A 27,880-nucleotide genomic window follows, 5' to 3' on the forward strand; every position below is an offset into this window, starting at 1 on the left:
GATATGGGGAGAAGGCAGGGACAGGGTACTGAATTTGGATGATCAGCCATGATCTGATTGAATGGCAGAGCAGGCTCGAGGAGCCGAATGGCCTACTCCTGCTCCTATCTTCTATGTTTCTATGCATTTATACTATTCGCTTCAACCACTCCCTGTGGTAGCGAGTTCCACATTCTCACCGCTCTCTGGGTAAAGAAGTTTCTCCTGAATTCCCCATTGGATTTCTTGGTGACTATCTCATATTTATGGCCCTTAGTTCTGGTCTCGCCAGCAAGTGGAAACGTTTCTCTACAGTTTGAAATCATTGACCAAAATATGTTAAACAGTCTTTACTGGGATGCTACTAATTCCAGCCATCTTTATTGCATCTCAACAGTTATAAATGTTATCAATGGCAGCAGTGTGTTAATAGCAAGTAAACCAGTGATTTCCCTCCCCTCCCCTCCCCTCCCCACACTTGAACCATTCCCTTGTTAACCCTTGTCTATTGCCCTATGCAATGAGGCTAGATCCAGCAGTCAGACTCTGCTGTGCCTCAATTGCATGGGTAAAAAAATAGGAAGCAATCAGTGTTTCAAAGGCAGGAATTATAAGTTTAAAGAACGCACTTTTTTAAAGAATTTCATTCATTCAGATTTTCTTTTTTTTAAACAAACCTTTATTTAGGCAGCTGCGCCACTCATGTGGTTACGACATGTACCAATCCGGGAAGTTCCCAGGTACGATGCGTGCTCTGTGCTGAGTTAGAAAAAAAAGACTTGCATTTCTATAGCGCCTTTCACGACCACCAGACGTCCCAAAGTGCTTTACAGCCAATGGAGTACTTTTTTTTGAAGTGTAGTCACTGTTGTAATGTAGGAAACACAGCAGTCAATTTGCACACAGCAAGCTCCCACAAACAGCAATGCGATAATGACCAGATAATCTGTTTTAGTGATGTTGATTGAGGGATAAATATTGGCCAGAACACTGGGGAGAACTCCCCAGCTCTTCTAAATAGTGTCCTGGGATCTTTTGCATCCACCTGAGAGAGCAGACGGGGCCTCGGTTTATGGCTCATCTGAAAAACGGCACCTCCGACAGTGCAGCACTCCCTCAGTACTGCACTGGAGTGTTAGTAGCTATCTCAGTCAGGGTAGGAGTACTGGTGCTATAGTAGGTCTTCGCGCCCCTAGGATACATCAGCCAGGGCTCTCACTCCTGATTGATATCCATTGACGCTATTTGGAAAGTGTGCTAATGTAAACAATGGATAAGGACATGGTCAAGCTTAGCTGTGGTACCTCTCCCTGCCTCCCCCCACCACATCCTTCAAACCCTTTGGATGAATGGACTGACCACACTTGCTGTCTAACCTCATACATAGGGGGAACTTTTAACCCCCCAAAAATGGATGGGTTTGGGTTGGGTAGGAAGTAAAAGTATTAAAAATCTGAAACCCGACCCCAACCCGCCTACTTCCGGGTTTTATGGGGGAGGGGTGGGGCGATCGACTAACCCGCGTCCAGGAGGCAGGTTGGTCCATTAAATATGGTAATGAAGCTACGTGCCTCAGATTTAATCTCCATTTTAAATGTCACCCTTGGCCGGCCGAATTGTCCTGGCCTCAGGAAACCCGGCAGCTAAAGGGAGGCGAGGACTGCTGGATCCAGCAGGTGAGTGCCTTTCAAGTGCCTTTCCTGGTTCCTGCTGGATCCAGCTTACCTGCTCCCAGCCCTCACCCAGCCTATACCCCCCCCCGTCGCGATCAAACACCCCCCCACCCACGAGACACGATCTCCCCTCCCGACCCTTCCGATCTCCCCTCCCGATCTCCCCTCCCGACCCTTCCGATCTCCCCTCCCGACCCTTCCGATCTCCCCTCCTGAACCTTCCGATCTCCCCTCCCGACCCTTCCGATCTCCCCTCCCGACCCTCCCGACCTCCCCTCCCGACCCCTCCGACCTCCCCTCCCGACCCTTCCAAACTCCCCTCCCGAACCTTCCGATATCCCCTCCCGACCCTCCCGACCTCCCCTCCCGACCCCTCCGACCTCCCCTCCCGACCCTTCCAAACTCCCCTCCCGAACCTTCCGATCTCCCCTCCCGAACCTTCCGATCTTCCCTCCCGACCCTTCCGATATCCCCTCCCGACCCTTCCGATCTCCCCTCCCGAACCTTCCGACCTCCCCTCCGGACCCTTCCGATCTCCCCTCCCGACCCTTCCGACCTCCCCTCCCGACCCCTCCGATCTCCCCTCCCGACCCTTCCGATCTCCCCTCCCGACCCTTCCGATCTCCCCTCCCGACCCTTCCGATCTCCCCTCCTGACCCTTCCGACCTCCCCTCCCGACCCTTCCGATCTCCCCTCCTGAACCTCCCGATCTCCCCTCCCGACCCTTCCGATCTCCCCTCCCGACCCTTCCGATCTCCCCTCCCACCCTTCCGATCTCCCCTCCCGATCTCCCCTCCCGACCCTTCCGATCTCCCCTCCCGACCCTTCCGATCTCCCCTCCCGATCTCCCCTCCCGACCCTTCCGATCTCCCCTCCCGACCCTTCCGATCTCCCCTCCCGACCCCTCCGATCTCCCCTCCCGACCCTTCCGATCTCCCCTCCCGACCCTTCCGATCTCCCCTCCCGACCCTTCCAATCTCCCCTCCTGACCCCTCCGACCTCCCCTCCCGACCCCTCCGATCTCCCCCCCCGAACCTCCCGATCTCCCCTCCCGACCCTTCCGATCTCCCCTCCCGACCCTTCCGATCTCCCCTCCTGAACCTTCCGACCTCCCCTCCCGACCCCTCCGATCTTCCCTCCTGAACCTTCCGATCTTCCCTCTGGCCTTTCCGATCCCTCCCTCCTTCCGGCACCGCCGATTTGTCTCCAGTCCCCCAATGTCTCTGACCACCCCCCTGCCGATGTGTTTCCAACCCCCCCCCCATTATCTCCACCCGTCCAATCGCTCCACGGCCCCCAAACTACAATCTCTCCCTCCCTCCTCTCCGCTCTCCAGCTGTGGCCTGGTGCCACAGGCCTTCCAGCCTCTCAATCTGGCTGGCTGCGGCTGGGAAATGGAGACAAAAATGTTAATCAGATCCTGCCGTTAAATTCGGCAGGCCTGAGGGAAACCTGAAATAGCCCCCGTCCGCTCCTTCCCCGCCTCCCCGTAAATATCAGGGTCATGGAATCACATTGCACAGAAGGAGGCCATTCGATCCATCGTGATGGTGCTGGCTCTTTTAATGACCTATCCAATTATTCCCATGCCCCCGCTCTTTCTCCATAGCCTTGCAAATGTTTCCTTTAATGAGGAACATGAAGGCTGCTTAGATGTGGCTCTAGTTTACAGTCGGGTCATGTGGTGAGCTGCATGACAACACAAGATTAAAAAAATTTGATATATAGCTTAAAAAAATACCCAGTGCCTGATATTGTCTAGTCTACAGACATTCTCGGGTACAATTGCGTACAATGCACTTTATGGAAACAGATTTTAAACACACCTCTTTAATTCAAAGCATTAATTTCCATGAAATAAGTTCTCTGACCCTCAACATAAGTAATTTATAGTCTGCTATGATCTGGTTATATTCCTGCCATATTCTACAGTTTAAACTTGAGTTTAATTTTTGATCAACCATGTAATTAATTTGTTTCAGCTGTTATAAAACTTTTATACACTTCCAGCTGGACCGCCAGAAAGAGAGATAAGCAGTTAGATAGACTAGTAGAAATAAATAATCTAATAGATATAGATAGTAGAGATACGGGTAGAGTCAGAGATACGGGAAGTGGTAGAGATACGGGTAGAGTCAGAGGTACGGGTAGAGTCAGAGATACGGGTAGAGTCAGAGATATGGGTAGAGTCAGAGATACGGGTAGAGTCAGAGATACGGGTAGAGGTAGAGATACGGGTAGAGTCAGAGATACGGGTGGAGGTAGAGATACGGGTAGAGTCAGAGATACGGGTAGAGTCAGAGATACGGGTAGAATCAGAGATACGGGTAGAGTCAGAGATACGGGTAGAGTCAGAGATACGGGTAGAGTCAAAAATACTTTTAGAGTCAGAGATACGGGTAGAGTCAGAGATAAGGTAGAGTCAGAGATACAGGTAGAGTCAGAGATACGGGTAGAATCAGAGATACGGGTAGAGGTAGAGATACGGGTAGAGGTAGAGATACGGGTAGAGGTACAGATATGGGTAGAGTCAGAGATACGGGTAGAGTCAGAGATACGGGTAGAGTCGGAGATACGGGTAGAGGTAGAGATACGGGTAGAGTCAGAGATACGGGTGGAGGTAGAGATACGGGTAGAGTCAGAGATACGGGTAGAGTCAGAGATACGGGTGGAGGTACAGATACGGGTAGAGTCAGAGATACAGGTAGAGGTAGAGATACGGGTAGAGGTAGAGATACGGGTAGAGTCAGAGATACGGGTAGAGTCAGAGATACGGGCGGAGGTAGAGATACGGGTAGAGTCAGAGATACGGGTAGAGTCAGAGATACGGGTAGAGTCAAAAATACTTTTAGAGTCAGAGATACGGGTAGAGTCAGAGATACAGGTAGAGTCAGAGATACAGGTAGAGTCAGAGATACGGGTAGAATCAGAGATACGGGTAGAGGTAGAGATACGGGTAGAGGTAGAGATACGGGTAGAGGTACAGATACGGGTAGAGTCAGAGATACGGGTAGAGTCAGAGATACGGGTAGAGTCGGAGAAACGGGTAGAGGTAGAGATACGGGTAGTGTGGTAAACCACTTTTATCATTCACTATCGTTACACTATGGTTATCACTGTTATATCGTTACACTATGGTTATCACTGTTTACGCTGTTGTATCACTACACGAGGTCGCCTCCTGTCACGCTGTTATACCTGGGCTGACCACTGCTGACTCCGCCCATGGCTCCACCTACCTGCCCAGGTATAAAGGTGGTCGACTGGCTGGTATTCCTCCTTGTTGGATCCGATCACCCACGAGGGTGGGCTCTGTTATTTAGCCAATAAAAACCTATAGTTACTTTCTTAACTCGTCGCTTTTCATTGGATGAATTGATAGGTATATCAATTTTATTGGCTAAATTTTAAAAATGTCTAATGACCCGTCAGACCAGCCAGACGCCCAGCTACAACAGCCACAGCAGCCGGCCTGGCTGCAAGCCCTCCGACCGCCGTACCTGGATCTAAACCCACAGGCAGCAAACTCAGCCCTCGACTTCAAACACTGGCTGAGCTGTTTCGAATCCTACCTGGGAGAATCCAGCGTGCCTCAGAGATCCAAACTAAGAGTTCTGACTGCCCAAGTGAGCCCTAAAGTATTTGCACTCATCCAGGACCTTACTACATAAGAGGCCGCCATCAACCTGCTGAAACAGCAGTACCGGAACCCGGTAAATTCTATGTATGCCAGACATCTCCTAAGATCCCGCCCGCAACAGCCAGGAGAGTCTGTAGATGAATTTTTACGGGCACTACAAACACTCGGCAGGGACTGTGACTTTAAAACGGTAACGGCTGCAGAAAATACTGAAGAGAATATCCGCGATGCCTTCGTGAAAGGCCTTCGGTCCAACTACTCATGGCAAAGACTGCTCGAATCAAAGGACCTCGACCTGAACACAGCTGCAGCCCTCGCTCGCTCTCTGGAAGTGGCCCATCGGGACCTCAAGGCGTATTCCAGGTACTGTACTGCGCGACCCTGGGACTCGGGCCCGACCCCGACCGCAATACCCCTCGCACCGCCGCCTCTGGGACCTACCTCAGCGTCGGCGTCCAGGACCCGATCGGGACCGCCACCCCCGGTACCGGCTGCGACATCGGAGCCCCACGATCGGGCCGCCGGCTGCTTTTTCTGTGGCCAGGCGAAACACCCGAGGGCGCGCTGCCCTGCAAGAAACGCGACCTGCTCCGACTGCCATAAGAAAGGTCACTTCACGAAGGCCTGCAGGGGGAGAGCCACAGACGCAAGCAGTGCCTCATGCGAGTTGTGGGGGCGGCCATCTTTCATCAAGGCCACAGATGCCAGTATCCCCTCGTGTGAGTCGTGGGGCGGCCATCTTTGATCAAGGCCACCGACGCCAGCAGTGCCTCATGTGAGTTGTGGGGGCGGCCATCTTCTCCGCCATTTTATTCAACCTCGTGGGCGCCACCATTTTGTCCACCACACTCGACCGCCACCTTGTCGCCAGACCCGACCACCGCCTCACCCGCAGACTACAGCAGCTCGCTCAACCATACACTAGCCTCCGTCACACTGGACCAAGCTCGCCCGCATCAACTGTCCAAGTCCATGATGGACATCAAAGTAAACGGCCACGCCACGACCTGCCTGTTCGACAGCGGAAGCACGGAGAGTTTCATACATCCAGACACGGTGAGCCACTACTCCCTCACTGTCCGGCCAACGCGCAACCGGATCTCGATGGCGTCGAGGTCCCATTCTACAGACATCAGCAGCTACTGTGTTGTGACCCTGTCGGTTAGGGGCACGGAGTATAAAGATTTTAAACTCCTCGTCCTGCCCCAGCTCTGCGCTGCCGTCCTACTAGGGCTGGACTTCCAATCACACCTGCAAAGTGTCACTTTGGCATACGGTGGACCCCTCCCCCCACTCACAGTCGACAACCAGCAGCCTTTAAACCGCCCACCGCATACCACCTGCGGCCTATCCACCCTCAAGGTCCCGCCCCCCCTCCCTGTTCGCTAACCTCACCCACGACTGTAAACCCGTCGCCACCAAGAGCAGGCAGTACAGCGCCGGGGACAGAGCTTTTATTAGCTCTGAGGTGCAGCGTCTCCTGAAGGAGGGCATCATCGAGAGGAGCAACAGCCCCTGGCATGCCCAGGTCGTAGTCGTTAAGACCGGCGATAAAAACCGCCTAGTCATCGACTACAGTCAAACCATAAACCGGTACACCCAGCTGGACGCATACCCCCTCCCCCGCATATCTGATATGGTCAATCAGATTGCACAGTACCGGGTATTCTCCACCATCGACCTTAAGTCGGCCTATCACCAACTCCCTATCCGCCCTGAGGACCGCCAGTATACAGCCTTCGAGGCGAATGGCCGCCTCTACCACTTCCTTAGGGTTCCCTTCGGCGTCACTAACGGGGTTTCGGTCTTCCAAAGGGAGATGGACCGGATGGTTGACCAGAACGGGCTGCACGCCACGTTCCCCTATCTAGATAACATCACCATCTGCGGCCGCGACCGGCAGGACCACGATGTTAACCTGGAAAGATTCCTCCGTACGGCCCAACGGCTGAACCTCACCTACAATAAGGAGAAATGTGTGTTTAACACCTCGCGCCTTGCCATCCTTGGCTGCGTAGTAGAGAACGGAGTCATCGGCCCCGACCCCGAAAGAATGCGCCCCCTCATGGAGCTTCCCCTCCCCCACTGTCCAAAGGCGCTGAAGAGAACCCTGGGGCTCTTCGCCTACTATGCCCAATGGGTGCCAAATTATGCGGACAAAGCCGGACCCCTCATGAAGTCCACCTCCTTCCCCCTGACGGCAGAAGCGTGCGCAGCCTTCTCCCTCATTAAGGGAGACATTGCTAAGGCCACTATGCACGCGGTGGATGAGTCTATCCCTTTCCAAGTGGAGAGCGATGCATCCGACTTCGCCCTAGCCGCAACCCTCAACCAGGAGGGGAGACCAGTGGCCTTCTTCTCAAGGACCCTCCAGGGCCCTGAGATCCGACACTCTTCGGTCGAGAAGGAGGCCCAGGCGATCGTGGAGGCTGTACGACGCTGGAGGCATTACCTGGCAGGCAAACGATTTACCCTCCTCACCGACCAGCGTTCGGTCGCTTTTATGTTTAATAACAAACTGAGGGGCAAAATCAAGAACGACAAGATCTTGAGGTGGAGAATCGAGCTCTCCACCTATGATTATGATATCTTGTACCGGCCTGGTAAACTGAACGAACCCCCAGATGCTGTATCACGAAGTACATGCGCCAACGTGCAAACTGATAGACTGCAGACCCTCCACAACGACCTCTGCCACCCCGGGGTCACCAGACTTTACCACTTCATTAAGGCCCGCAACCTGCCCTACTCCATCGAGGAGGTCAGGACCATGACCAGGAACTGCCAAACCTGTGCCGAATGCAAACCGCATTTCTTTAGGCCGGACAGAGCAAGCCTGATCAAGGCCACCCGCCCCTTCGAGCGCTTGAGCATCGATTTTAAGGGGCCCCTCCCGTCCTCTGACCGCAATGTGTACTTCCTCAACATTATTGATGAGTACTCCCGTTTCCCCTTTGCCTTCCCCTGCCCAGACATGACCAGCACCACGGTCATCAAATGCCTGAACGACCTCTTCGCCTTGTTCGGGTTCCCGAACTATATACATAGCGACCGGGGCTCCTCCTTCATGAGCGAGGAACTTCGCCAGTTCCTATTAGCGAGAGGTATCGCTGCAAGCAGGACCACCAGCTACAACCCCCGAGGGAACGGCCAGGTGGAAAGAGAAAACGCGACTGTCTGGAAGGCCGTTCTCTTAGCCTTAAAGTCTAAGGGCCTCCCAACCTCTCGCTGGCAGGAAGTCCTCCCGGCAGCGCTGCATTCCATCCGGTCACTGCTTTGCACTGCCATTAACGCCACCCCCCATGAACGAATGTTTGTTTTCCCCAGGAAGTCGACTACGGGAACCACGCTGACAACTTGGCTGACTTCTCCGGGGCCCGTCTTGCTGCGAAAGCATGTGAGGGCCCATAAAACGGAAACCCTGGTCGAGAGGGTGGACCTCCTGCACGCCAACCCCCAGTACGCCCATGTGGCATACCCAGACGGGCGGGAGGACACAGTCTCCTTATGAGACCTTGCACCCTCGGGCACCCCTGAGACACCACCGTTGCCCCCCCACCACCCCCCCAAATCCAGCCCAGGTAGACGGCATGCCGGAACCCCACGAGCCTTCGTCGACCACGCAGACACCAGCATTAACACCGGATACTGCAACACCGCCGCCGCTGCTGCGCAGATCAGAAAGACTTACGAGGCCTCCGGACAGACTGACATACCCGAACTGGTAGTACACTTCACCCCGCCGGACTCAAATCTAAACAAAGGGCGAATGTGGTAAACCACTTTTATCGTTCACTATCGTTACACTATGGTTATCACTGTTATATCGTTACACTATGGTTATCACTGTTTACACTGTTGTATCACTACACGAGGTCGCCTCCTGTCACGCTGTTATACCTGGGCTGACCACTGCTGACTCCGCCCATGGCTCCACCTACCTGCCCAGGTATAAAGGTGGTCGACTGGCTGGTATTCCTTCTTGTTGGATCCGATCACCCACGAGGGTGGGCTCTGTTATTTAGCCAATAAAAACCTATAGATACTTTCTTAACTCGTCGCTTTTCATTGGATGAATTGATAGGTATATCAGGTAGAGTCAGAGATACGGGTGGAGGTAGAGACACGGGTAGAGTCAGAGATACGGGTAGAGTCAGAGATACGGGTGGAGGTACAGATACGGGTAGAGTCAGAGATACAGGTGGAGGTAGAGATACGGGTAGAGGTAGAGATACGGGTAGAGTCAGAGATACGGGTAGAGTCAGAGATACGGGTAGAGGTAGAGATACGGGTGGAGGTAGAGATACGGGTAGAGTCAGAGATACGGGTAGAGTCAGAGATACGGGTGGAGGTAGAGATACGGGTAGAGTCAGAGATATGGGTAGAGTCAGAGATACGGGTGGAGGTAGAGACACGGGTAGAGTCAGAGATATGGGTAGAGTCAGAGGTACGGGTGGAGGTACAGATACGGGTAGAGTCAGAGATACGGGTAGAGTCAGAGATACGGGTGGAGGTAGAGATACGGGTAGAGTCAGAGATACGGGTAGAGTCAGAGATACGGGTGGAGGTAGAGATACGGGTGGAGGTAGAGATACGGGTAGAGTCAGAGATACGGGTAGAGTCAGAGATACGGGTGGAGGTAGAGATACGGGTAGAGTCAGAGATACGGGTAGAGGTAGAGATACGGGTCGAGTCAGAGATACGGGAAGAGTCAGAGATACGGGTGGAGTCAGAGATACGGGTAGAGTCAGAGATATGGGTGGAGTCAGAGATACGGGTAGAGTCAGAGATACGGGTGGAGGTACAGATACGGGTAGAGTCAGAGATACGGGTAGAGTCAGAGATACGGGTGGAGGTGGAAGTAGAGGTACAGATACGGGTAGAGTCAGAGATACGGGTGGAGGTACAGATACGGGTAGAGTCAGAGATACGGGTCGAGTCAGAGATACGGGTAAAGTCAGAGATACGGGTGGAGGTACAGATATGGGTCGAGTCAGCGATATGGGTAGAGTCAGAGATACGGGTAGAGTCAGAGATACGGGTAGAGTCAGAGATACGGGTAGAGTCAGAGATATGGGTGGAGGTGGAGGGTGGAGGTAGAGGTAGAGATACAGATAGAGGTATCATTGCATCCCTTCGGGAGAAAAAATCGACCAACAGATAGTGCACTAATACTGCACTGTTCCTGTCAAGATTTCTACTGTTGAATCAGGATGATGAGTGGATTTGAATTTCCCAGTTATCACAGATAGGCATTGGGGGTAGATTCATTCTGCAAACACTTTGCTAAGCTGGGTGAGCTTTTGATTTATGAAGCCTGCATAATGCATGGCACATGAATATGATAGAAGTTGTGGTGACAGATGACAGAGGCCTTGTATGATCAAGGGCTCTCCCCAAACCAAATGATGTGACATCCCCCCTCCCCCCTATCCATGCTCCTCCCTACCCTCCCAGGAGCCTGGCGTGCATCAGAAAACACACAGCAGTGAAGCAGTGCATCATTAAAGCCATATTTGATACGGTGTTGACACAGTTTTTGCTCCCTGACCCGTGCTAACGTCTAGCCGCCTAACAAAAGCACCTCCAACAGCTGAAGGGAGTGTGGGGGGGGGGCGGGGGGGGGGGGTGAGTGGGGGGGGGTGCGAAGCTTCCGATCTCAATGCATAAAGAAGCTGATTATGTTGAGCGTGACACCTTTTGCCTTTGAGAGGCACGCCAGTAATATGGTGTCACACACACACACATTACTCGAAAGGAATTCTTAAGTAGTACTGTGGAATGCCATTTATACTCGTATTAATATGTCGACACAGAGAGTAATCCACAAGAACTAGACAAAAAAAGGAACTTGTTAGTCTATTGTCAAGAGATACAATGAACGCAGCCATTGAGTTTTATAATCAATGGTTGGGAGCAAAATAACCAAAGTTTATTTTATAATTGGGACACGAAGAATCCACCAGCAGGTCAAGTGAGTCCTTTCATAAGTTCAGATAAAAACTAGGCCCTTGTCATCGCCTTGCTGTGTCCTACTCTTTATCTGTGCAATTGGTTTAATTAATTATTCGCCTGCAGCACTTTAATAAGTTATCACTTGACTTTAATGTCTGAAACTAGGAGGAAAGGACAGGCACTATCTTTTCATTTTATATTTTTAGTAAGAAGCTTAGTCCAGAACGGCAATCTTTCTTTTCTTGTTTATGTCTCTCCGTCTTCCAATTTCCTCCTCTCCCGACTGTCTTGACTTCTTTTTTTTATAATTATTATTAATTCTAGGGATAATGGCGGCGCTGGCAAGGCCATCATTTATTGCCCATCCCCAGTTGCCCTTGAGAAGGTGGGCCTTCTTCTTGATCTGTTGTAGTCCATGTGGCAGGGTATGGTTTCACAGACAGTGGCCTACCTCCCCACCACCACCCCAGCCCCGCAGTACCTCACTCGAGCGGCAGTTCCTCATGTGTGAGCCACCACGGGGGCCATCGCAGACGAGCCTGATCCTGTCCTCACTGTGTGACTGCACTCAATCCGAGAGGTCAAAAGATAGTTTGCTAACCCAACACGCCATCCAGAATTGAAAGGACAGTGGTGGATAAATCACTGCACTAACCAGTCCCAAAGGTGAAAAGACAATCTCAGAGGTGAAAGGACAGTGTGCTAACCAACTACAAGAAAGAGTGAGTGAGTGAGTGAGTGAGAGAGTGAGTGAGTGAGTGAGTGAGTGAGTGAGTGAGTGAGTGAGTGAGTGTGAGTGAGTGAGTGAGTGAGTGAGTGAGTGAGTGAGAGAGTGAGAGAGTGAGTGAGTGAGTGAGTGAGTGAGTGAGTGAGTGAGTTGCATTTCTATTACGCCTTTCATGACATCAGGCTGTCCCAAAGCCCTTTGCAGCAAATGTAGTCACTGTTGTATTGTAAGAAAATCAGCAACTAATTTGTGCACAGCAAGCTCCCAGAACAGCAATGAGATAATGACCAGATTATCTGTTTTTTTTAGTGATGTTGGTTGAGGGATAAAAGTTGGCCAGGACACTAGGAAGAACTCCCCTGCTTTTCTTTGAAATAGAACCGTGAGACCTTTTACGTCCACTTGAGAGGGCAGGCGGAGCCTTGGTTTAACGTTTCATCCAAAAGATGGCACCTCCGACAGTGCAGCACTGCACTGGAGTGTCAGCCTAGAACATAAGAACATAAGAAATAAGAGCAGGAGTAGGCCATATGGCCTCTCGAGCCTGCTCCGCCATGCAATAAGATTATGGCTGATCATCGACCTCAACTCCACTTTCCCGCCCGATCACCATATCCCTTGATTCCCCTAGAGTCCAAAAATCTATCTATCTCAGCCTTGAATATACTCAAAAACTCAGCATTCACAGCCCTCTGGGGGCAGAGAATTCCAAAGATTCACAACCCTCTGAGTGAAGAAATTCCTCTTCATCTCGGTCTTAAATGGCCGACCCCTTATCCTGAGACTATGCCCCCTAGTTCTAGACACTCCAGCCAGGGGGAAACAACCTCCCAGCATCGACCCTGTCAATCCCACTCAGAATCTTGTATGTTTCAATGAGATCACCTCTCATTCTTCTAAACTCCAGAGAGTATCGGCCCAATCTACACAATCTCTCATCATAGGACAACCCTCTCATCCCAGGAATCAATCTAGTGAACAATTAAAGGGCAAGAAAAGACCATCAGGCCTGTTTAGCTTGGCCCATCCTATAACGCGAGTAACTTTGCATACAGTCCTCCCACTGTCTGGTAATACTGTATCCTGGGAAAGGAAAAAAGAAACAGAGTGAAAAACATGCCGGCAAATGGAGAAAAACTGTGGACATTCCTCTTCGACTCCCTAAGGCAATCAAGCAGGCCCATGATACATCACAATCTAAACCAGCTAACGCCTACCCTCTGTCACTGATCATATTCTCTTCTCTCAGGAGCTTGTCAAGTTCCCTTTTAAAGGACTTTAACATCCGAATACTCATCGCATGTCTTGGCAGTTTGTTCCAGAGAGTGATGATGCTGTGAAAAAAAAATACTTCCTGGCGGCTAACCTAACACTTCACCAAGAGATGTTATAGGAATGACCTCCAATCCCACCATGCTTAGTCATTTCAAATAACCTATCAAACCAAACTGTGTCCAATCCCTTCATCGTTTTAAAATCCTCAGTCATATCCCCTCTAAGCCTGAGCTTCTCCAAAGTAAATAACCCCAACTTTCAGAGCCTGTCCTCAGAACTAAGAGCTCTAAGCTTTGTTGTTATCCTGGTTGCTTTTACCTGTACTCTCTCCAGAGCCTTGACATCATTCACCAGCTGTGCAGACCAGGACTGGACGCAATTTTCCAAGCGCTAATGTACCAAAGTCATATATATCCTAAGTATAGCACTCTTCCATTCATACTCAGTGGTCCTAGCAGAGAGGCTAAACCCCCATTTGCTCTCCCTATACCTATCTTGCAACCGTAGTTCAGTTGGTGAGTCCAAAGGTTGCGGGTTCAAGTCCTTTTGAGCACAAGAAATCTAGGCTGACGCTCCAGTGCAGTGCTGAGGGAATGCTGCACTGTTGGAGGTGCCGTCTTTCAGATGAGACGTTAAACTGAGGCCCCGTCTGCTCTCTCAGGTGGATGTAAAATATCCTATGGCACTATTTTGAAGAAGAGCAGGGGAGTTATCCCCGGTGTCCTGGGCCAATATTTATCCCTCAACCAACATCACTAAAACAGATCATCTGGTCATTATCACATTGCTGTTTGTGGGAGCTTGCTGTGCACAAATTGGCTGCTGCGTTTCCTACATTACAACAGTGACTACACTTCAAAAAAAGGTACTCCATTGGCTGTAAAGGGCTTTGGGACGTCTGGTGGTCGTGAAAAACACTATATAAATGCAAGTCTTTCTTTTTTTAAATAGGGCACAGCTACTAACCCCAAGACTCGTTCCTCATCCATTTTTTTTAACAGGCACCCTTGCATGGTATAGATATGGTCAGAGTTTCCTCGTCCCATCTGTATGTCCACATTAATTATATCTGCCACACAAGGACCCATTCACCCAACGTATCTGAATCAGCCTGCAACCTATTAATTTTGTCTCTATTACAACTCCTTGCATACATTTTTCTCTCATCAGCAAATTACCCAGTCCACTCCTAAAATGTGATTTTTTTTTTAAAAAGCAACCATTGTGAAACTGAACACACTGACTTCACAACTGGAACGAGTTGAAAATCTGTGTTTCTTTTAAAAAGGAATTAAACAAAACTTTGAAGTGATAGTGTCACGACTCACAAGTTTTCCTTAATTAATGGGCCTCCAGACATTAAACCCCAGGCAAGTCTCGGAAGTCATCCTCATTGTAGTAACAGCTCTACTAATCAAATTGAAATAAAAACCACAACATTCTCATTCAGCCTTTTTGCCATCAAGGCGTTTCAGGTTGAGCAATGCGGGCACCACAGCTCTTGTGTTCTGTAATCATGACAGCCCTACAACTCTCCGAGAACTCTGCATTCCTCCAATTCTAGCCTTTTGTTCATCTCTGATTTCCTTCGTTCCATCATTGGCGGCCGTGCTTTCAGTGGTCGAGACCCTAAGCTCTGGAATTCCCTCCCTACACCCTTCCACCTCTCTACTTCTCTCTCCTCCTTTAAGACACACTGTAAAACCTACCTCTTTGACCAAACTTTAGGTCAGCTCTCCTAATATCTCCTTGTGTGGCTCGGTGTCAAATTCTGGCTAATAACGCTCCTGTGATGCGCCTTGGGATGTTTTACTACGTTAAAGGTGCTATATAAATGCAAGTTGTTGCTTTGTAACAGAGGCCTCAGTTTCAGCCACTATGTCACATTCACTTTTGTGCATGGGGACAGAAAGAAGACTTGAAAATGGACCATCTGCTGAACTATTGTTGTATTGTCTCCGGAACTGTTCAAAAATATTTTATTTATTTATTTTTGTTCATTAACCCAAGGTATGTTGGTAGCAAGCGCTCCCAGGTCAAGTATAGGATGATCTTCTTCGGCAGCACCTCCCAAACCCGCCACCTCCACCATCGAGAAGAACAAGGGCAACAGGTGCATGGGAACACCATCACCTCCAAGTTCCCCATCTCCTTTGGAGGGGAGGAAAGCATAGGGGAGGGGAGGGGTAGGTAGAGGAGGAGCATAGGGGAGGGGAGGGGAGGGGTGGGGGTGAAAAGGGGAGGAGCGCATAGGGAATGGAAGGGGAGAGGAGAGCGGGGGGGGCAAAATTGACAGGAAGAAAAGGGAGGATCATGTTGCAGAAAGAATATTGTATATGTACTGACATGAATCAGTCATTCATGAAAGAAAGACTTATGAAATAATACTGAGCGGCCTGCGGGTGGCGCTGTCCAGGGAGAGTATAAATACTCGGGCACGGGCCCAGCTTGCGCAGGACATTCTTAACAGGAACTAGTGAAGGACACAACTAGACCTCCATGTTGTAAAACAGTTGATTAAAGCTTTGTTTAACGCTTAGACCAAGTGCCTAGTAGTTTTCTTACATCGTGTACTTTTTTATTGTCCCAGGAAGTTGTAAACAAGGAGTGTTATATAACTGGTCACACCAAACCAGATAGTGTGGCAATCCGGGGAGAGTCATAGAGAGGTGTTACTATGGGGTAAAATGGCCCAGATTCGATAGTGTGGAGGTAGCACGCGCCTGAAGCGAGAGATCCCGAGGATTGATACACCTGAAAAATTTGGGTGAGCTGCCAGCACCAGTCGCATCTCCATGGCCAGCTCACCCAATGGGTGTCATCAGTTTCGACCCACCTGCCTCGGCCGCAGCGGCACTAAGGAGGGGGAGGGGGTTGGAGTGGGCTAGTGTTGGGGTGGGTTTTCGTGACTCTTGAGGATGAGACATTAAACCAAGGCCCCGTCTGCTCTCTCAGGTGGATATAAAAGATCCCAGGGCACAATTTCGAAGAAGAGCAGGGGAGTTATCCCCGGTGTCCTGGCCAATATTTATCCCTCAACCAACATCGCTAAAAAAAAAATAGATTATCTGGTCATTATCACATTGCTGTTTGTGGGAGCTTGCTGTGCACAAATTGGCTGCCGTGTTTCCTACATTACAACAGGGACTACACTTCAAAAGTACTTCATTGGCTGTAAAGCGCTTTGGGACATCCAGTGGTCGTGAAAGGTGCTATAGAAATGCAAGGGTTTGGGAGGGGTTGGGTGATAGTGGAGAGGAGAGGAGGGTAGGGGAGAGGAGAGGATGGGTGGGGTGAGAGTGGAGAGGAGAGGAGGGGAGGGGAGAGTAGAGGAGGGGTGGGGAGGGGAGGGGTGGGGAGAGGAGGGAAGGGGAGAGGAGAGGAGGGGTGGGGAGGGGAGGGGAGAGGAGGGGTGGGGAGAGTAGGGGAGGAGAGCGGAGGCATGGGGAGAGGAGAGGAGGGGAGGGGTGGGAGGAGGGGTGGGGAGGGGAGAGGAGGGGTGGGGAGAGTAGGAGAGGAGGGGTGGGGAGAGTAGGGGAGGAGAGAGGAGGGGTGGGGAGAGGAGAGGAGGGGAGGGGTGGGAGGAGAGAGGAGGGGGAGAGGAGGAGAGTGAGGAGGGGAGGGCAGAGGAGGGGAGAGAGGTGGGGAGGGTGGGGAGGAGAGAAGAGGGGGAGAGGAGGAGAGTAGGGGAGAGGAGGGGAGAGAGGTGGGGAGGGGAGAGGAGGGTGGGAAATTGACAGGAAGAAAAGGGAGGATCGTGCTGTGGAAATAATATTATATATGTACTATTTAATTGTCCCAGGGAGTTGTAAACAATGAGTTTTCTAACACCGGTCACACCAGATCAGGAAGTGTGACAATTAGGAATGTGTCATTTAAAAGTGTTCTTTAAAAAACAGATTTTTAAATACTTACCTTTGATTGGCAGCCACTGAAGAATCCTGAGCTGCTCATTGGCCACTAATTTCTCAAAGGGGCCCTTTAACAGGCATTGAGCACCTAATTTACATATTTAAGGGGCCTTCATGCCTGATTTAGTCGTCCGCCTAGGATGCCTATGAAAATGGGTCCCACTACTTTGACAGTGGGAGCAATGCCTACGCAAATTGGGCGCAAGCTGTCCCACTGCTAAATTGGTAAGCTTGGCCCGAAAAATAGGCGCAAGGCATACCAATTTGTACCCTATATGTCAATAATCTGTTGCTGGTCTCTGTTCAATTGGACAACATTGCTGACGCTTTGTATGCAGATTCTGCTGTATCCCCACGTTATAATCAGTTTTCCTGCAACCTTTATCTACCCTTTCTGTTTAAGTATCTTCAGCAGTTTTGTCTCCAGAAACAGTTTGAATGCAGTTGAATAAACAGCGGGCTGAAAATTCCCCTCCCCCGCAGTCAAAATATCCCATAACCTCGTCACAAACCCTGGCTGGCTGACGTAGGATTTTTAAGAACATATTCTATGGACCCTCTGGGACTGACCGGGGTGGCCTTTGTAAACAGGTGGCCTATTGATACAGATTCGAGACTAATTGTTTGGAGTGTCATTAAATGGACAGCGAGACAAGTGATCTTTTAAACTAGTGAATCCTCTATGACCTAATAGGACCTGGTAGGGATAGTTTCCATTTTCTTTCCTTTTCCGTCCTCTCGATTCGCTCATTGGAGTGCAGTACTACGGGCGATTTGGCGTCCTACTCTATCTAACCCAGGAGGCCATTATTCATTGATGTGTGAGCCTGTACAATGAGCGCTGGCAGGCTGTGTGACTGTAGAGGACGTCATCGCTGACCCCCAAACCCATCCTCATCAAACATCCATTGACCCATACTTCCAGCAGGGGTCAACGTCTAGTAATCAGAAGGGGAAACTCGAGCTAATTTCCCCCCCCCCTACTTTGACCTGTGGGCACTGGAGCCAGTTGCAGGAACCCCAGCTGGCCCGGTTGAAATCTGCTAACTTAGCATAGACGAGGGACCAAATCTGGAAGCTTTCTCCCAGAGAGGCAGATGAATTTCTTTCACCTCAGAGCCATCAGCTTAAAAAATCATACCGGATTTTTTTTAACTAAATTTAGGATCCACATATAATGAATTTATTTTAGCCCCTGTATCTTTCAGTGCCTAATCTGATCCTATAGGACAGATTAAAATCCTAAGGGAGTTTGTTGTTACCATATCAGACAACACATTAATAATTAATTGTGATTATTAATTAAGTTTACCGCTTTCAAACTACACGTGGGATTTCCTTACCTGCGACATTTCAAAATGTGTCTTTATTCTGCCAATTGTTGAGAAAGCCCAATCTGCAGTTACTAGTCTTTCAAGTTTTTTTTAGTAAAAGTGCATGTGCAAAAAAAGGTGTTAGGAATAAGGCACAGGCGTTGTAGCATTAGTGTTTATTCCACACAGAGGGTGGGGGGAGGGGGGAATCTCTGATTCACAACATTTTTTTTTCAAATACACACTTTGCAATTTTGGGACATGGGAGTCTCCCAGCAGCCCTTGTGTGTTATATGCTCCAGCAAGAAGGACTATTTTTCACAGGCGCGCTTGTATTGTATTGTGTGTGTGTGTGTGTGTGCGTATGCACAGACTGTTCAGATGTAATTTGATGTGTGTCTCTAGAGATATTTTGATGGATTAAAGTTAAGCAGCTCCATTTCCACGCACCACCTGATCTCAGAGGCTGCGCTCCATATAAATGCTGTTTGCTTGCTGACCTCAGCTTCTCTTGCCAGTCGCTCCTCCCTCCCTCCCTCCCTCCTCCTCCCCTTCACACAGGGCTGTGCAACATCATTCTGGAGCTGTCCTAGTGCTGAAAATTCAGAACAATAAAAAGGAAAAGGAATAACACTGGGGTTTTTTTTGTAAAAAATCATTTTGATTTTTTTTTTGTTTTTTGTTTTTTTAAAAAAAAAAATCATGCCTCGATCGTTCCTGGTTAAGAAGGTGAAATTGGATGGTTTCCACTCTGTCTCTGCTGCAGTCTCAGCTTCTGATCACCACCTTGATAACTCGTATGCATTAACCAGGTCTATCGCAGACACTGTGGGCAGCTTAGGGGTCCGGGTCAGTGAGAACGGTGAGTTCACAGAGCGATTTGATATGTATATAGATATATATATATATATTTTAAAATAATCTATCCTGAATGTTTAAAGAGAGACTGTGTTTCCTTAATTCTCCTGTGCTTCAGCCTTGTGTGGGGGGGGGAAGAAAATTCTCTTTATCCACTCGTGTGCACCAGCCTGCTCCCGCTGTACTCTCTGCACCTTACATAATGCAAATCTACACGCCTATCGAGCAACCGCTTAGATACAGAATAATCCTTCCTTCTCCAATCTGTTACATGGACAGTGAAAGTTGGGTAGCAAGGGGTTGCAATGGTGGAGAGGGACGAGGGAGGTCACCATGCTGGGGTATTATTTTTTTTTTGTGTGGCCACGGGACAGGGAAAGGTTGTGGTGGAAGGATCGCGTTTTATTGTGATTATCAGTTGCTCAAAACTTGTTGATCTGTCAGCGTGAGATTGTCAACAATGACCTGTAACGAAACGCCACGAGTTGTCTCTCTTGTTACGCCAGTGAGACAAAGGGGCAGCGTTTCCCCTTTAAATTTAGGTGAGGCTATCACTGCACGAAAGAAATAGGACATCGGGTTTGCTGACTCTTCACATTTTTATGCATGTCTTTTTTTTAAAACAAAAATGAATATATATTTTGATTTGGGGGGGGGGGGGGTAATACAGGGCTGGGGGGACGATCCAGAAATGACATGTGTTCCCAACCTATTAAAATTACAAATTAAATAAAAATGATCAGAATGCAACTTTATAATTACATTTCAAACTTGACATTGTCCCTAGATATGAATAATCATTTTTTTTAAATACTGCATTTGAAATATAAGGGCAGCTCCCTCCTCTCCCACCTTTCAGTAAAAACTATCAACATGTTTGCCTTCTCTGCCAGTCAACTTACTTTCAAACAAAGGTATCTTGTCACCGTGGTTGTGACGTGAGCTCATTTGTCTTTAGATTGGAGCTCGCATTTGATTGCCTGAATCTGATTTTGAGGACAAGTTCTTGGTTTAAACAGCTCAAATAATCTTTACCGTTTATTTATTTTATTTTTTTCCTGCGGTTTTCTCCCAATCCTTTGGTTTCCCCTGTGCTAACCTCTATACTCTGTTCCATTCCCTAACCAATGAGAGAGCAACTATTTCCAGCACCCTACCATTGCCATTGACTGATAGGAAGTTCTATAAGTTTGGTGTGGATTTGGCTTGTTTTGCCTTTGGGGTTTTTCTCTAACGTTCTCCTCCTCCCCTCGCCACCTTCCCCACTTCAATTCCCCCTTCCCCAGGGAAGCAAGACTATCCTGTTTTCTGATCACTTGCTTGCCTGGACAGTTTGGGTGAGATTGGGGTGCTCACTCCGTGAAGAAACCATGGTGTACCCTGTTACTCTAGGAAGCAAGACATTGGGACACCCTGGAATGGCAGCTTCAGGACATATTGGCCGGAGTTCCCCAGGCAACCTTGTTAACAAAGGTTCTGCCCTGGCCCCTCCTTTAAGACGCTCCTTAAAACCTACCTCTTTGACCAAGAATTTGGTCAGCTATATCTCCTTATGTGGCTCGGTGTCAAACGTTGTTTGATCATCGCTCCTGTGAAGTGCCTTGGGACATTTTTACTATGGTAAAGGCGCCATATAAATGTGAGTTGATGTTGTTGGTGTAACACTGAGCCAGAAGGTCGCGGGGTTAAATCCCAGTCTGTGCTGAGGTAGCTGATCGCCACTGGAGAGGCGCTGCTGCTGCAACAGTTGGCTTCAGTTCATCTTTGCTAAGGGAGGTAGAAAGAAACAATCCAGGGTTCCTGCTGCTAATCCCTGGCCAGTGGCCCCTGAAGAGAAATGTATGCGTGGAGAAGATGGCTGAGGAATGCATTGAGCTTGACTGTGAGGTCCTCCTCCTAGTTGTGTGGTGGGGAGGGGGGGTGGTGAAATTGGCCTTTGGGGTAGCGCAAAAAGGGCTCATAGCGAATCGGCACTGAGCAGGAAATTGGGCGCGGTGTGAAACGGAGCTGGCGATTCGCCATGGGCCCGTTATGGGATACTGGCGAAGCCCAATTTCACCTCTCTCCACCGCCCCCCCCCCTCACTATCCAGGCTCACACATCAGCAATGACACATCAGACGGTTGCCCGCACCCTTGGAACCGTATCCCAGGAAAAAAAAATCAGTGCCTTCAGGAGAGAACAAAGAGGGGCGAACTGGAATTAAAAAATACTGAGCTTTCAACTTCGATTCATTCCTGCTGATTTGACTAAAAAAAATTAATGATCCTCTACAGCTCTTGAGGTAACCTGTGTAGCCCAAAGGAAACTGAGAATAGTGACAAAAGAATCTGCTATAGATAGCTGCTTTAGATGGTAATGTATAATTATACTGTAAGAGGGAGTGAGGATGTTGTTTTCTCCTCTGGAATATAAAGTTTGTGAAACAGCGGGGTGGGTGCAGTATTTCCCAGTTTTAGCTGGCGTTTGTCAGACCTGTTGTGCTTTTTATTCAGCTCTCTACCTTCACCTATTATTCACTGTGTTATTCTACTTATTCTCGATCTGTTCAGCAGGGGCCTCATTGAACTGTCAGCATTTTTTTTTTAAAAAAACCTCTTCTCCCTTCCCCAATCCCTCATTCCTTTCTATGTATGTTCAATCCGTTATACAGAGGTCCAATTCACACAGAACATGCATGTAAAGAGGACAGTATCAAAGCTGCACTCTCCGCACCCACCCGCAATGCCTCCTTCCTCTACTCGCACCTTTTAAATAGCAGTCTGCAAGTTGCTGTTTTTATTTACCAGCTTGTTATTTGATATACAACAATCCGACTCGAGCTAGCATGAGTGCTACACTGCCTAAACCTGCCCTATTAATGTAACGACACACATGACATTTTCATAATTCGACGTGCTTTCGGAATAAAGTATTTATCCTACAGGGGAATTCCTTTAAAGGGATTGTGCTCCTCTCAGATGGTAGAGAAATGATAAATTCTTGGTTCTACGGTTAAAAGGAAGAGAGCTGTGCATTATTGCATACAGCACCGGGATACATAGGATAACAAAGGGGAGAAGCTTTCAAATGTGGACCAGCAGCAGGGAAACTCGGACACTGTCAGCACGTGTCGGGAAATCAGGGGCGCGCTGCCTGTGATTTTATGGTAAGGTGACCAACCACCAACACGTGTACAGAAAATGAGCCCCACAGTGTAGAGTAGACCATGTAACATGCTTTAAAACACTTGTTAAATACTGAATATATCTTGCAGACTGCAATATATTAAATATTGCATACTGTACATCATATGGAGTTTATTCAACGGTGACTCTATACAGTGTTTATTGCATTATATAGTGTACAATATATTAAGAAAGAAAGAGATTTGCATTTATATAGCACCTTTCACGACCTCAGGGCGCCCCGAAGCACTTTACAGCCAATGAAGTACTTTCTTGAAGTGTAGTCACTGTTGTAATGTAGGAAACGCAGCAACCCAAATTACGCACAGCAAGATCCCACAAGCAGCTATGTGATAATAACCAGATAATCTGTTTTCTAGTGACATTAGTTGCAGGATAAATGTTGGCCAGGACACAGGGGAGAATTCCCCTGCTCTTCTTCGCATTAGTGCCTGAGGATTTTTTACCTCCACCTGACGGAGCCTTGGATTAACATCTCATCCGAAAGACGGCACCTCCGACAGTGCAGCACTCCCTCAGCACTGCACTGGGAGTGTCAGCCTAGCTTTTATGTTCAAGTCGCGGGAGTGGGACTTGAACCCACAACCTTCTGACCCAGAGGCGAGGGTGCTACCCACTGAGCCACAGCTGACAGTCGGCGTGCCCTGGTTAATTATTGAACACCCCCGAACCTCACTTCACCTGGAAACGCTTGCACCTGGAATTTCCACGGGGGTTCTCCTGATCTCCCGTTTAGGTTCAGTGGAAGTCCCCACACCCCCGCCCCCCAAAATGGCATAAACGGTTAAACATGGATACTTGCCCCCCATTTCTCTGGCGATTCTGCTAATCGTCTGCAGTTACAGTTAGAGATTGTGAACATCACCACCACCCCAGTTTTCACTCCTGGGGGGTAATTTTGACTTTGTGCGCTAGGGTAAAATGGGTAATAGAGAATCGACAGCCTGTTTCACATCTCTCCCTTGAAGAGAAGGGAAATTAAAATCAGGAGAGATGTAAAACGGGCTGCCGATTCGCTATCACATGTTTTACATTAGCGCTCAGGGTCAAAATGACCCCCTCCTCTGCGTGCAGTGCTAACCGAGCACTGTGTTAAAGGTTGTGCGTGCAGCACTCAGTTCCTGTAAGGGTCACACACACACTTCCTGTCACCACTTTCCCATCACACATTCCCTGTCACACTTTATTGGTCACACCGCTATTGTTGTAAGGCAACATCTGGACTAAATCACTGCGAGCAATTCCATGGGAGGTCAGCTGGTATTATACAACATTTCACTGTGTGTGCTGATAAAAAAACAAACTACATCTTCAAATGTGAGTTTGATCAGCGCCTCTAGCCCTTTTCCAAACTCCTGCTTGTTGTCCCATTCCCCTCTTTGTAGGGTGCCTTGGGAATGTTCACTATATTAAAAGCACTATATAATTTCAATTGGTATATCGCTGTAATATTGGCTTTGTGCTAGCCTATAACAGTCTTTCGGACGAAATGTTAAACCGAGGCCCCGTCTGCTCTCTCAGGTGGATGTATAAGAACCCATGGCACTATTTTGAAGAAGAGCAGGGGGGGTGTTCTCCCCGGTGTCCTGGCCAATATTTATCCCTCAACCAACATCACTAAAACAGATGATCTGGTCATTACAAGGGCAGCAGACGCATAGGAACATCACCACCTACAAGTTCCCCTCCAAGCCACACACCATCCTGACTTGGACCTGTATCGCAGTTCCTTCACTGTCGCTGGGCCAAAATCCTGGAACTCCCTTCCTAACAGCATTGTGGGTGTACCTACACCATATGGACTGCACCATCTTCTCAAGGGCAATTAGGGATGGGCACTAAATGCAGGCCTAGCCAGCCAGCGATGCCCACATCCCATCAATGAATTTTAAAAAATTATCACGTTGCTGTTTGTGGGAGCTTGCTGTGCGCAAATTGGCTGCCACGTTTCCCACATTACAACAGTGACTACACTTCAAAAATATTTCATTGGCTGTAAAGCCTTTTGGACGTCCTGAGGTCATGAACGGCGCTGAGGTCATTCATTCATTCAGTGTCGCTATCTATGATCTTCATAATCCTTTAACCTATATTAAACAGCCTCTACTACACTCAATATGCCCTGCTTCACAATGGCAAGACAAAGTGAACCGTATTATTTAAAATAAACTAGAAGATACATAATACATAACGAGACAACAAGTATCTGACAGTGAGCAGTGTGATCCAATGTCAAGGCTCTGCAGATATCACAAAGTGCCTGAGCTTCAGTCTTGTAATTTATGCTCGATTTAATTAGCCCTACGTATCTCACTGCCAGCCATCTATTATCCTGGCTGTACTTGGACTGGATTACCGTAAAATCTGCTGCAAGGAGCCGCATCCTTCTGAGGTTAGAAATTAGGCATCAATTCAAGCCTTATACACCGAATGTTACGGTATTGCTCCGGGCCCGTTCTATCTCGGACTCAGCAAGACTACAAGATGCGGCATTAGCGCAGTTACATCCGCGTTGACATAAATGTAAACTGGATTCAGTTAACAGTGTCCGTATACCTGCGGTGCAACTTCCATCCACGCCTCGACCGACATGTGGCGTTTCAGTGGTTTATTGATCTCTCCAGCAACGAAGCAGCATTAACAAATAATCAATGTTTAATTAATTTTCTCTCTGAGCTTGGCAGTTGTCTTCTGACACTGGGCGATTGTTTTTATTTTGGCTCTGCGACATGAAACTGCTGGAAAGCGAGCCTCCTTCTGCCTTTAAAGGGGCAGTCCCTCCTTGTCTTATCCTGGCTCAGTTGGCATATGCAGTCTAGCTGTACTCTGCCAACTTTGTAAGGGATTAGCTAGGGCACTGGGAATAACTCCCTTGCTCTTCTTTGACATAGTGCCATAGGATCTTTTACGTCCACCTGAGAGCAGATGGGGCCTAGGTTTAACGTCGCATCCAAAAGATGGCATCTCCGACAGTGCAGCACTCCCTCAGTACTGCACTGAAGCATCAGCCTAGATTTTTGTGCTCAAGTTCCTGGAGTGGGACTTGAACCCACAACCTTCTGACTCAGAAGCGAGGGTGCTACCCACTTAGCCACAGCTGACTGCCATCCTCGCCCCCTCCCACCCCCACCCTCAAAAAAATGTTCTTGCATTAATCTCACTTATAATTTGTAAGGAGCTGCCTACTTGTAAGGAGGCGCTCAAAGGGTTGACGGTGGATAGGCAATGGCAAACATTCAAAGACCGAATGGATGAGCTACAGAATTTATTCATCCCAGTTTGGCATAAAAATAAAACAAAAAAGGTGACTCAACCGTGGCTAACAAGGGAAATTAGGGATAGCATAAGATCCAAGGAGAGGACATATAAATTGGCTAGAAAAAGCAATAATCCTGAGGATTGGGAGCAGTTTAGGAGTCAACAAAGGAGGACAAAGGGATTAATTAAGAAAGGGAAAATAGAATATGAGAGTAAGCTAGCAGGGAACATAAAAACTGACTGTAAAAGCTTTTATAGATATGTGAAGAGAAAAAGATTAGTGAAGTCAAGCGTAGGTCCCTTACAGTCAGAATCAGGGGAATTTATAATGGGAAACAAGGAAATGGCAGACCAACTAAATACATACTTTGGTTCTGTCTTCACAAAGGAGGACACAAATAACCTCCCAGAGATGCCGGGGAACATAGGGTCTGATAAAAGAGAGGAACTGAAAGAAATCAGTATTTGTAGGAAAATGGTGTTAGGAAAATTGATGGGACTGAAGGCCGATAAATCCCCAAGGCCCGATGGTCTACATCCCAGGGTACTTAAGGAAGTGGCCCTAGAGATAGTAGATGCATTACTGGTCATCTTCCAGAACTCGATAGACTCTGGAACGGTACCCATGGATTGGAGGGTAGCTAATGTTACCCCACTATTCAAAAAAGGTGGTAGAGAAAAAGCGGGGAATTATAGGCTGGTAAGCCTGACATCGGTAGTGGGGAAAATGCTAGAGTCTATTATAAAAGATGTAATAGCAGAGCACTTGGAAAGCAGTGACAGGATCAGACAAAGTCAACATGGATTTACAAAAGGTAAATCATGCCTGACTAATCTACTGGAATTTTTTGAGGATGTAACTGGTAAAATAGATAAGGGAGAACCAGTGGATGTGGTGTATTTGGACTTTCAGAAGGATTTCGATAAGGTCCCACACAAGAGATTAGCGTGCAAAATTAAGGCACATGGGATTGGGGGCAAGGTATTGACTTGGATAGAGAACTGGTTGGCGGACAGAAAGCAAAGAGTTGGAATAAACGGGTCGTTTTCCGAGTGGCAGGCAGTGACTCGTGGGGTACCGCAAGGATCGGTCCTAGGACCCCAGCTGTTCACAATATATATTAATGATCTGGACGAGGGAATTGGATGTAATATCTCCAAATTTGCAGACGACACAAAGCTGGGCGGGAGGGTAAGCTGCGAGGAGGATGTCGGGAAACTCCAGTACGATTTGGACAGGTTGGGTGATTGGGCAGAAACATGGCAAATGCACTATAATGTGGATAAATGTGAGGTTATCCACTTCGGTGGCAAAAACAGGAAGGCAGATTATTATTTGAATGGCAATAGATTGGGAGAAGGGGAAGTGCAAAGAGGCCTGGGTGTCCTTGTGCACCAGTCGCCGAAGGTAAGCATGCAGGTGCAGCAGGCGGTTAAGAAGGCAAATGGTATGTTGGCCTTCATAGCAAGAGGGTTCGAGTACAGGAACAAGGATGTCTTGCTACAGTTGTACAGGGCCTTGGTGAGACCGCACCTTGAGTATTGTGTGCAGTTTTGGTCACCTTACCTGAGGAAGGATGTTCTTGCCATGGAGGGAGTGCAGCGAAGATTCACCAGGCTAATACCTGGGATGGCAGGAATGACGTATGAGGAGAGATTGTGTCAATTGGGCTTATACTCACTGGAGTTTAGAAGATTGAGAGGGGATCTCATCGAAACCTATAAAATTCTGTCAGGTCTGGACAGACTAGATGCAGGAAGGATGTTTCTGATGGCCAGGGAGTCCAGAACCAGGGGTCACAGTCTAAGGATAAGGGGTAAGCCATTTAGGTCTGAAATGAGGAGGAATTTCTTCACCCAGAGAGTGGTGAACCTGTGGAATTCTCTGCCACAGAGGGCGGTGGAGGCTAGTTCATTAAATATATTCAAGAAAGAGTTGGATATATTTCTTGAGGCTAAAGGGATCAAGGGATATGGGGAAAAGGCAGGGACAGGGTACTGAATTTGGATGATCAGCCATGATCACATTGAATGGCGGAGCAGGCTCGAAGGGCTGAATGGCCTACTCCTGCTCCTATCTTCTATGTTTCTATGTTACTTCTG

The 27,880-nt window shown here is 48.6% G+C and overlaps 1 protein-coding gene across 1 annotated transcript in view; it reads left to right on the forward strand.

Annotated features, from left to right (window-relative positions):
- The first annotated feature begins 694 nt into the window (after positions 1-694).
- LOC147108873 (transcriptional repressor scratch 1-like) overlaps positions 695-27,880 on the forward strand; it is a 53,364-nt gene continuing 26,178 nt past the window's right edge. The window contains exon 1 of the mRNA XM_086004296.1: positions 695-719. Within this exon, the coding sequence (XP_085860422.1) occupies positions 695-719 (25 nt within the window). The remainder of the gene's footprint in view (positions 720-27,880) is intronic.

Source organism: Somniosus microcephalus, chromosome 13 (assembly GCF_052327205.1).
Source record: "Somniosus microcephalus isolate GS21.2 chromosome 13, FLI_Smic_1.0, whole genome shotgun sequence".
NCBI lineage: Eukaryota > Metazoa > Chordata > Chondrichthyes > Squaliformes > Somniosidae > Somniosus > Somniosus microcephalus.